The sequence below is a fragment of the Schistocerca nitens genome, chromosome 2 (assembly GCF_023898315.1).
Source record: "Schistocerca nitens isolate TAMUIC-IGC-003100 chromosome 2, iqSchNite1.1, whole genome shotgun sequence".
Classification (NCBI taxonomy): Eukaryota; Metazoa; Arthropoda; class Insecta; order Orthoptera; family Acrididae; genus Schistocerca; species Schistocerca nitens.
This window is the reverse complement of record NC_064615.1, coordinates 715,527,438-715,539,667: the sequence shown is the minus strand read 5'-3', so window position 1 is coordinate 715,539,667 and position 12,230 is coordinate 715,527,438. Positions and strand designations below refer to the sequence as shown.

Genomic DNA, 12,230 nt, shown 5'->3' with positions numbered 1-12,230 from the left:
AAAATAGCCTGTTATCCTGTGATATGGCACATTGTCACCCATAAAAAATCCAACATTGTTTGGGAACATGAAGTCCATGAATGGCTGCAAATGATCTCCAAGTAGCCGAACATAACCATTTCTAGTCAATGATCGGTTCAGTTGGGCCAGAGGAACCAGTCAATTCCCTGTAAATATAGCCCCACACCATTACGGAGCCACCACCAGCTTGCACAAAACCTTGCTGACAACTTGGGCTCAGGACTTCTTGGCATCTGCACCACACTTGAACCCTATTGTCAGTTCGTACCAACTGAAATAGGTGGACTCATCTGACCAGGCTAAAGTTTTCCAGTCATCTAGAGTCTAGCTGATATGGTCGCGAGTCCATCAGAGACGCTGCAGGTGATACCATGCTGTTGGCAAAGGCACTCACATTGGTCATCTGCTACCATAGCCCATTAATGCTAAATTTCACTGCACGGTCCAAACGGATATGTTCATCATACGATTCACATTTATTTTTGTGGTTATTTCACGCAGTGTTGCTTGTCTATTAGCACTGACAACTCCATGTAAATTCCACTGCTCTTGATCGTTAAGTAAAGGCCGCCTGAAACTTGGCATTCTCAGTACACACACTGGAATTTGGAATACTGAATTCCCTAATGATTTCCAAAATGGAATGTCCCATGCGTCTAGCTCTAACCACCATTCCACGTTCAAAGACTGTTAATTCCCTTCATGAGGCCATAATCATGTCGGACACCTTTTCACATGAATCACCTGAATACAAATGGAGCTCCACCAGTGCACGGCCATTCCATACCTTGTGTATGCAATACTACCACCACCACATGTTTAGCAGTAAAGAGACGCAGCAACTCACAGTTTGTCTCAATTCTCACAGCCTTTTGTTTTGCGGTCAACAGACATGGCACCTAATGGGCACAAACATGGGTCATAAGGAGATGATCGTAAATAACTGAACAGGTACTGTCATATGAAATTCTTAGCACTTCACTAAAGTTACGTAATGTTGTCTGCTGATCTTCATGAATAATCATAGCAGCTGTGGTGGTGTTGACTTGAGTCACAGCAGAAACCAAAACACAAAGTTCACCTTCCTTAACAAACAAGTCGGCCTTCTTTGAAGCCCTTGAACTACCTAAACACTGTTGCATGAGGTAATGCATCTTCACTATACGCTTGCTGCAGTTTTTTTGTAAGTTTCAGTGACTGTATGATTTAAACGAATGCAGAATTTCTTTGTGCCTTACTGCTCCTCTCACTTAACCTCCATTGTTTGGTATGTGAAATGCAAAGAGCATCTACCAGACTGCCAATAAGAGTGTGCTGCCACCTATGGACATTATACACAAAAACCCGCTCTTTTTAAATATTCATTGTATATATAGGAAACTATTGTGAAAGATACAGAAACAACCAGTATGCCTTTGTCGATCAGCCCTTGTACATTCAATTTCCTCCTTAAGTCCTGTTTAATATGGTCCCACACTGCTGAGCAGTAGTCTAGGGTTGAATGCATGAGTGTTTTGTAAACAGTATCCATTGTAGACAAATTATTTTACCAATTAACCAAAATGTGTCTCCTACTATGTCAACAACTGAACCTTCATATTCCCACAAACTGTTACATTCAGATATTGCATGAGATGACTTGTCATTACTATAGTCCCAGAATAGTACATTTTTACATATTGTGTGATCCACAATTTTACATTTCTGAATATTAATCCAAGTTGTCAATCTTTTCACTACTTTGTAAATAATTTTAGGAGTAAAGGAGACCACTGGCTGAGTGGGAGAAGCATAGAATTGTCAACTGGCACATATGGAAAAAGAATGAAACACATACGTGCACAAGTGCGCGCTCACACACGTGTGTTCGCTCACACACACACACACACACACACACACACACACACACACACACACACTACTGCAGTTAAGTGGCTGCCTCATAACCCATGCCATTGGGAACTATACTTGCTACACATTCTTCACTCCTGTATTCTCCTTACCACAGTCTCCACTAATCCACTGCCCCTTCTCCTTACTCTGTCCTGTGTCCCCTCCCAATACACTCCTCCACGCAGTCATCATTATGCATGACATGTACTTGTCAGGCACAATGCAAGTGTGTTGCATCTCTATCCTGTGCACCTGCTGCCTCTCCCTCCTGCATTCATATCTCACAAATCTGCTGCCTTCCTCCCAGCCATCAACCACCCTCCATTCCTCCCTTCCTCTTTTCTCACTCTATCCACTGTACCCAACACAACTGGTCACCCCAGTCCACCTGTCAAACTGCTGTCACAATGTAGCAACTACGGTGTGTGGGAGGCATCCTAAAGCTAGCGAAGTTTTCATTTCTTTTTGTGTGCTTGTCGATGACTCAGTACTTCTGTCTAGTGAGTTGTCTCATACATTCATAAACTATTTACATTCTTCCAGGTCTTTCCTTCCATATAGGTCACAGAGAGTTGAATGTGTACAGTTTTGAAATTCCCTTGTTGTCTGACCTGCCAAAATTGTTAGGTAGGAGATTTTTAGTGTGGTATCAGGGTAACAGACTCATCCTTTTTTCTGAGAGAGGCGAGGTAGTGGTTATTGCAGTGGACTTGAATTAACCAGTATGGTGGTTCAAGTCCTCATTCTGCCTTCCAGATGTAAGGTTTTTTTCGTAAACTGCTTGAGGCAAAGGCTGAGACAGTTTGTTGGAAAAGGACATGGCTGATTTCCTTCCCCATTCTTCTCCAATCTGATCAAACACTCTGTGATTATTACAAAATGAATTGACTAATATTATGTCATAAAAATAAGGGAAAGATTGATACCCCACAAAATGGAGTGATCCACTGATATAGTCTGTCGGTAAACTGAAGAGTGAGCAAGCGAGTCCCCACTCTGCCTACCCTGCCACGTCACAGGGCGCTTCTACAGGCTGTTTCACAACTTAGTACCGCCTCTGCCGTGGCGCGCGCTTTAAATCTTTGGCGATGCCGTGTACAGATACGTCCCGGCTGCGTTTATTTTTAGATAAATGCGTTAAAGTGTTAGGAAAACAAATGACTATAGCTTCTTCGCAACAAAACATTATAGAGTAAATAATATTAACATAAAAACGGAAGTGTGAATGTATGTTCCTCTATTGGTAAGGCGAACTAGATATAGTGCACTCAATCTGTAGAATTTAAGGCTTGTTCTTACTTGGTGTTTCTACTAAAAGGTAGAAGTTTTCTTTGAAGGGCTGCATTGAAACTTAACATTTCTTGGAACACGAAGAGTGTTTAAAAAGTAACCAGAAATTTATAATTTCGTGTGTTGTATTAGTTCGATTCGCACTGCTTTTTTGTCACCGTCTGAAAAGTATCTGTGCAATGTTTTGCATATTCGGTATTTGCCCTGTTGTCAACTGTCAAAAAGGTTATATGGGTTTTGGTAGCATCAACTATTACTTGTTTTGTATAAAAATAGATTAGAGAACCTGTACTAAATTTTCTTATAAGAATGGAATAAAATGTATCAAATTTTTAGGAATGTTAAATATTGCTTTCGGTGAGTCTCTTATGAGTAAACCAAGAGCATACAAGTGGTATAAACATTTCAAAGCGGGCCATAAAGGGCAGCAGTTTTACAAGAATGGATGAGATTAAAAATGCACAGTTAAGATACCTATGAACTATCCTGAGGAAACAGTCCATAAAGTGTTTTGGGAATTGGAAAAAGCAATGGCATGTGAAACTGTCTATAACATTGAGTCTCCTCCCTAAATTATTAGTTTTCCTTTGCGGCGATTCCAGTAAACCGTGCGGCTCATTTTCGCGTTCCTTCCTTATGCGTCCTATTGTGGCGGGGCTGACGTTTACATATACTGCAGCCCTTTGATTGGGACTGGTAACATTAGCCAACAGTTCTTTTTGTGTCGCCTCCTTAACACACGCTGTAATAACGTTAGAGACGATCGAACGCTTGTTACTCTGCAAACACCTACTCTTCCTCATATTCTGCACATTTTCTTGCAATGCTAGACGATTATCCATCACTTCCGGATACTGAAGTATATCAGTGAGTACACAAAGTCAACTGACTGACACTGGCAACTAAGATTCCACGAACAGAAACGACGTATATCACTGCACGCCAAACTACACCGCTAGACAGGTAACTGATTTTGGGTGGCCCTGTAGGCAAGTGGCAGGGTTCTTCCGGGAAAGGCCACTTCCCCCACCAAAAGCGCTGCTCGCTCTTGAGTTTACAGACAGACTATACACTGTACCTTACATTTTGCACCTACGTATGGTTCAGACTAGTTATGTATTCTGGTGCAAAGATATTCAACAAGCTCCCATCTAACAAAAAGCAATTAATTGAGGACCTTAACATTTCAGAGGAAAATTAAAAACATACCTCACTAGCCACTCTTTCTACAAATAATTGGAATATCTAGATTCAGGGATCAAAAAGTCCAGTTAACTACATGGGTACTACCAGTGTTCATGGCAAAGTTTTGTGAAAAGTGGTAATATACTGTTAATAGGACTCAACATTTACAGTGAGTTTGTTACATATTTGAATAATTCTTTTATCAAAATTATGTGGAATGAGTCAGTTTACAAGCTGTGTATCCATGATTAGTGTTAACATTTATGAACACATTATCTTTTAGCCCTACTTCTGCTACTACTCTTAAAAACAAGCTTTGTTTTATTAAAAAAGATACCAGTAGCAGATATACAGCACTATCTAGCACAACTGTTGAGGCAGCAACATTTTTCAAAGTATCAGCTCTCTTTCTAAACTACTTAATTAAATGTAGCTTGCATAAGCATGAAGAGCACTGAGCAATACTGTGATAGTTTATTGTTAGTATAACAACACAGATTAAGCTTCAACAATTTTCTTTTTATTGTTAATGTGTACCTTGACTCATTCCACATTGCTGAAGGTTTTGCTGGTTGATGGGATATATGAGATACAATGAATGGATGAATAAATGAATTGTACATTATACTTTCACAGTGTAATGTATCATATTGTAAAATCTTAATCTGAGATCTGTGACCATATTCTTTCACTTTTCTGAACTCAGTACATCACTCATTATGGACTCTCACTGACTCAGTTTATCAGACAGACATATAGGAAGACAGCAATATAATCTTGGTTCTGACATCATCCATTGTGTGTAATAAACTATTAGTAGAGACATCATTTGTTATATTTAGACAACTTCAAAAGACATCCCAAAGTAGCATACTTGTATATATTTGATCTAAGCAAGAAAGTAAGCACTGCTTTATCTTACTTCCACAGATATGATATGTTTTGCAGCTGTAGTTAACCTTTATTTTAAATTTTTAATATTTTCAGGAAGGGTGATGGAATTGAAAATGCTGTAAACACTGTGAAAAGAACTGTGAAAGAAGCAGCTGCATTGCCACTACCACAATTTTCCGATTTAAATAAGTCAAGTAAGTACTGCATCTCTTTCCCATTATTCACATTTGGTCTCAAGGAGCAGCTGAATGATTGTTAAATGGAGATAAAAGCATCTGTATGCAATTTATAGAAAACTGATGTACACATAATGAACCTTCCACTCCATAGTGAAGAGAGCACTGTTTTCAAACTTCAAGATTGGTTAACATAGTGTACCAGACTAAGGTGGAATCCAAATACATGTCTTAGCCCAAATCTGGCACAAAATTTAATGTGCCAAAAAGTTGAATGAAAGTTCATACTGCACTGAAGAGTGAAAGTTTCAGTTTGGACAGTGGTGGCTGTTTGTAAGACATTTCTCTATAGTATTCAGCCCCATGGATGCTAGTTTGGCAAGATATGCGGAAGAATTTCTGTGGAGACTGAAAAGTAAGGGAGAAGTACTCATAGTTGAATCAAATATTGTGCTCAGATCTCAGCCCAGTTCACAGTTTTAATCTGTCAGGAAGTTTTGACTAATATGTTGTGTATAAGTTTCTGTATCTTTCTACTCATGGAATAGAGGTAGTGTTGATCAGCAAACAAACATGTGGGAACTCTCCCCACCCCCTCTTCACTCCCCCTCCATCCTCATCTCTCACTTCCTCCATGTTGCCCTTCCCACTCCTTACTCCCTGCTCCCCACACCTCACTCCCTCAATCTCAATCTCACCCTTCCCACTCCCACACTCCCACCATGTCACCTTTCTCACTCCCCCCCTGCCCCTTAGCCTTCCATCTCCACCATCCCTCTAACCCCAGTTTGCCCCCTTCCTTCCTCCTTCTTCCAATCTTTTTCTCCCTTTCCAACACTGCAGCATGCAGTGCTCTTGACCCGCATACATATGTAGTTTGTTCTTAAATTTTTCTAAATCGCTATCTGCTAATTAACGTGTTATGATGTTAAACCAGCTATGTATCATTCCTCAGTGTATAGAAATTTGGCTCAAACATAGATTTACTGTATACATCCTATTCAGTTTTTTAATGTAGACTGCAGGTGATTTATATCCAATGAGTACATCAGTTTTGTGGGACAGTGTTCTGGAATATTAAATACTAATGGAAAATATATTTAAGTTATCAATAATGATTAATAATAAGATAATTATTAAATGAGACAGAATAAAACAAACGTTCAACTGTTTTTGTTTCACTTCAACCTTGAGATATGATTGGAAGTGAAAGGCTTCTTGACCAAGGCAAACATGAAGTGTGTTTGTAATGGGTGTGATGCCGTCTGTTGGCTGCCAGCCAGCACTGACAGGCCCTCTGTGAGAAGGTGCCAAGAATTCCTTAATGTTTCAGAACTGTGTACAGAGCCAGAAGCTGGAACAGATTGTGGAAGCTTCTGTAGTACTCATTTTTTTATTTTTAAATTATGTATTGTATGTTATTGTTAATAGTTTCTCCTGTTCATGTTTGTGCTTTCTATTTCAATATATATTCCAAATGATGAGGAATAATATTTTTGTGACAGGAGTCAACACAGTTTTTGTCTGAGGTGATCCATGTTCCACTGGTATGTTGTGAATTTCATCCACCATGACCTCAGACAGCAGTGTGTGTTTGGTGCAGGCTGTCTACTCTTTCAAAGGCAAGAACAATGATGAGGTAATTTATTTATTCATGCAGAACTTGAAATTATTTGCCCATACTTTATTTGCAGTAGCTGTAATGTGTATTATTTATCCTCTGACAGATTTATGGAAAGTATATTCAGAATTGTTTCATATTGTTAAATGTGTAATTTTGTTTTTAGCTTTGCTTCAAGAAAGGGGACATTATAACAGTCACCCAGAGAGAGGAAGGAGGATGGTGGGAAGGAACACTAGGGGAGAAGACTGGCTGGTTTCCTTCCAATTATGTGAAGGAGTACACTCCCTTAGGTACAAAGTTATAAAGTTTTAATTTTCACACCTATGCATTATATTTTTATTGAACTGTTCTTAAAGACTGCAAAATCTTGCATACATTTACTGAAATTGCATAGTGACTGTTCATTCATTTTGACAGTAGTAGATTATTTTGTATTGCAGCTCCCTCTATTCAGTGGCTGCAATCCTGGTTTCATGTACATTAAAAAGAAAAAGATTATGCCTACAACATATGAAAATCACTACTTCGGTGGCAGCAACATTCAATAATAAACACCCAATCTAAAATGCCTGGATCTAAGCTATGTGATACAGAAGTTTTAAAAGAGAGAAAAATATGGATGTTAAACAACTTAACAACAAATGAAAGTCAAGAATTTGATGATGAGGCAGCTGACAATAGTTCCTATCCACAAGACACTTGATTCTACGTGTGTGTTTTATCCCTTCGCCCATCTAGATTTGTGGTCTACTCCTGTGTTCAACCATGTTAGAGTGCAACATCTTTTCATTCCTTTTGCCATTACCTGCAAAATGAAAAGTATGTTTTCTGGATGTAGATCTTGCTGTCAGTTCACTGATATATTCTCTTTTAATTGTTTTCCTCTGTCTGCATTTGGAGGTCTGATTTGTGTGTTTTTAATGTTCTTGGTGGTTTTGTTTATTTCTGATTTTAGCATAGAAATATAACTTTTCCTTCCATTTAACATTCAGTCATGGTGCAAGTTTGCTAAGGTTGCTAATGGGAACAAAACAAAAAGGATAACTTAAAAAGTTGCATAATTTTTTAGGTAATATTAGTATGATGCAACTGCTTCACATATAAGCAGATGTATCTGATAATGTGTGTGCTGTGTAGGAAGAAAGTAAGAAAATATAGGATTTGACATCTCATCAGTTGGAAACAACACAAAGTAATACACAACATGCACAAATGTGTCTGCTAGCAAATTTTATTAGCAGAATGAGAATTTCACTCTGCAGCGTTGTGTGCACTGATATGAAATTTCCTGGTAGATTAAAACTGTGTGCAGGAGAGCTTCTGTGAAGTCTGGAAGGTAGGAGATGAGGTACTGGCAGAAGTAATGCTGTGAGGACGGGGTGTGTGTCATGCTTGGATAGCTCAGATGGTAGAGCACTTGCCTGCGAAAAGTAAAGGTTCCAAGTTCGAGTCTCGGTCTGGCACACAGTTTTAATCTGCCAGGAAGTTTCAACTTTTATAAGATTTGCAACAAATAATGTGTCAAGGAATACAAGCAGTCATCAAAATTAATATTAATGTGAAGCAATGGGAAGTTCAGTTTGGAATTTCAACAGTATTATGAAAAGGATAGACTTCTGCCGGCCGCGGTGGCCACGCTGTTCTAAGCGCCTTAGTCCGGAACCGCGCGACCGCTACGGTCGCAGGTTCGAATCCTGCCTTGGGCATGGATGTGTGTGATTTCCTTAGGTTAGTTAGGTTTAAGTAGTTCTAAGTTGTAGGGGACTGATTACCTCAGATGTTAAGTCCCGTAGTGCTCAGAGCCATTTGAACCATTTTTGATAGACTTCTACTCACCATAAAAGTGAAATGTTGAGTTGCAAAGAGGCACAATGAAAGGACTGCTACACATTGAGCTTTCTTCCAAAGCCTTCTTCAGAAATGAAACATTCACACAAGCAAGTACACATCATACACTTATGACACTGTCTCTGACAGTGGTCATGTGTGCATAATGTGTACTTACTTGTGTGAATGTATGCATGTTTCCTTTTTGTGGAAGGCTTTGGCCAAAAGCTCAATGTGTAACAGTCTTTTCACTGTGATTGTCTGCAACTCAATGAGTCATCTTTATGGTGAGTAGCAATCTATCCATTATGCAATATTGTTAATGTTAATATGAAATGCATAGTCCATGACATGGTCACCACACAGCTCTCTCCTCATTGTCCTAGTAACATCTCGTCCATCTGCAGTGGTGAAGATGGTTGTCTATGGAGCCATGTCTCAAAACTCACCTTCGCATATTCTAATGGGTTGTGAAGAATCTATCACCCATTTCTCCATTTGCGGAGTAATTTTCTTCAAAAGTGATGTGAGTTCACAATAACTTGTAAGAACAGGGTTCTCATCTTCATCTCCTGCAGTTAATTCGCTCACACTTTTGTTTAAATCCTCAGGATTTGCAGCTTTCACAAACTGCGAGTGACAACTGTGCAGCAATTTTGCGAGCGTGGCAAAGGGACTAAAAAGATTGCAGAGCAAAAGCAATTGGAATCAGTACACACACCATTCTGTAATACTGATGGGTTATTTTGTTCTGTTGTCAGAGATTTGATATTCGAAAAATCTTGTAAATCATTTAGATGAAGGACCAATTACAAAAAGACTTGGACTATATCCATGATGAAAATATGAGAATGTAGACAAAATTTTAAAAGTACAGCATGTATTTTGGCTAGGAGACTGGAGCCAATCCCAAGTACATCAAGAGCATTAGCATTGTTGTACATCAGGAACATTACCTCCAGGTGAAGTTGTGTATTGTGGTCAAGTGGTAGACTGTGCACTTGGAAACAGAGATCGTGGGATCTAATTCTGATCATGCCATGTAGAAGGGACTTTCAAGAAGTAATGCAGCACTTTTTTCTTGACCAATTTCTGTTGAAAATTGTGGAATTTGTTGTGGGACATTGTGGAATATTCCTGCTTCAGCCCTTATAGTTTCATGAAGTTCCGATAGGTGGCAGCGCTATACATAGCCTTGGAAATTGTGTCTGTAATCGAGGTGTGTTCCAAGCAGAGAGCTGTCATTGAATTTCTTTTGGCAGAAAACCAGAGCATGGCAGATATTCATAGGCACTTGCAGAATGGCTATGGAGACATGGCAGTAAACAAAAGCACAGTGACTTGTTGGGTGAAGCATCTGTCATCATCACAACGAGGTCACACAGACCTGTCCAATCTCCTGCATGCCTGCCAGCTGCACACAGTAGTGACTTCTGTAGTGTTGTAGCATGCAGGCACTCTCATTCAAGGTGACCAACAGATCATAATCAAACACGTTGCTCCACAACTGGACGTCTATTGGTAGAGCAGACATACTAGTCTATCAGTTGGGGTGCTTGAAGGTGTATGCCTGCTGGATTCCTTGCTGCCTGACAGAAGACCATAAAGAGCAATGAATTGCTTGCATGTTACAAGGCTGATGATGAAAATTTATTGTTGTATTTCTTTCAGTGTCAACATTTTGTTAATGGGGGAACCAGAAACTTCATCAAATTTTGTAAAGCGTTTATTAACAATTCTGCCAACAGTTGAGGTACTAATATTACACGATTAGTTTCAGACCTCCTGGGTTCATTTTCAAGCATGGCCTGCATTTACAGTGCCTCATCTTAACAATAAACATCAAAGTGGCAACACGCGCTTCATGAATGTTTGCAGAATTAATGCCACAATCCACACGTGCCTCCTTGATGTTGACTTGGTGAGAGGCATGTCCGGATTGTGGCATTAATTCTGCAAACATTTATGAAGCATGTGTTGCCACTTAGATATTTATTGTTAAGATCAGGCACTGTCAGTGCAGCCAGAACCATGCATCATGCCACATTTACCTGCCCAAGCTTGCGTGTGACTGACTGCTCCGTTCTGTTGCCTGCACCGCAAGCAGTCGAGCTCAGCTCTACTGGAAACAGAGTGCTCAAGCCACGATATGCCGTTGAGGTCTGCAGCTTGTTCAGGTACCCAGCTGAGCCCGGATGTCAATGGGGCACTGGCAGAGAAGGTATGACGGGCCACATATGAGCAGAATAGAATAGCTTTCTGAATCATCTGCACTCTTCTGAGAATCATGGATATGTGATATGCTAGGAAGAGGCTGTTCTTGAGCCATTGTCAACCTTATTGAAGTTGGTTTATACAATTTATCCTTCTTTTTTCAATTTTTTCTGAAACGTTCCTTTGTGAGCCCTTATATGAAACCTGATCTCTAATTTTGTAGTTAAGTTTTTATTACACTTTGGTTCACAGCTTTACATCATCTAGAAATGTTTCAGCAATCTCTTCACACACCCTACTTTTTATACTCTTCTTCATGTAATGTTTTTTGGTGATTTCCCACAAGCAAGGTCTTTTGCGGAACGGTTTTATAAGTTTTCGATGTGGTCAACTAGAACTTGCTGTCGCATTCAGGAAAACTCGTGGACCCTGTTGCAACACTTGAATAACTGCAGAGCTTCTCCTAATAGTCAGATCAATAGCATTGGCATCAGCAAAATCCATAGTCCTGGAGAAGTGTGTAACAGTATGCACATGAGATCTGTGACTGTTCATCAAAGGGACAGTAGAATGCTTTCTAGATCTTGCACTGATACTTCCAAAAATAGAAGCACAGTACCTACTGCAAGTGCAAGAGATTTACTTCCTCACCCACCAATGATTTCTCACAATGAAAGAAGAATAGCAGACGAATACCATCTGGCTGTGGTCCCCCAAGTGGTGCAGGATATGGAAGATGGTGCGTGCACATGTGCAACTGACATTATTACGCATTCAATATTGTCGCAGAAGAAGCTGAGTAGCACCGGGGTGTAGTGGTTATGATGCTAAACTGTTGCATGGAGGGTCATGACTTCAAAACTCACCTGGACTGTACAATTTTAATTTCTATATTCGGTTCGAGTGCATTCTAGAAGTATCCACAAATATTGAGAATCATTGAACTGGAATGTTCTGTAGCTGTATATATACTGTGTGTGTTCTGGCCAGAGGCAGTCATTCCACACTCTTGTATGTGCAAGTGCTGAATAAACCTTCATTAAGTGAAGTTAGTATTCGTCATTCATCTAATTGCATCTTCTTCTACATGACATTATTCTAGTGGA

General features: G+C 39.7%; 1 protein-coding gene across 4 annotated transcripts in view; it reads left to right on the top strand.

Moving 5' to 3' along the window:
* The window catches only part of LOC126236885 (rho guanine nucleotide exchange factor 7), a 160,098-nt gene that overhangs the window by 23,376 nt on the left and 124,492 nt on the right, over positions 1-12,230 (top strand). For all 4 annotated transcript variants that reach the window (XM_049946517.1, XM_049946515.1, XM_049946516.1 and 1 more), the window contains 3 exons: positions 5,377-5,477; positions 6,965-7,098; positions 7,247-7,373. In XM_049946517.1, the coding sequence (XP_049802474.1) occupies positions 7,030-7,098; positions 7,247-7,373 (196 nt within the window). In that variant the 5' untranslated portion in view covers positions 5,377-5,477; positions 6,965-7,029. The remainder of the gene's footprint in view (positions 1-5,376; positions 5,478-6,964; positions 7,099-7,246; positions 7,374-12,230) is intronic.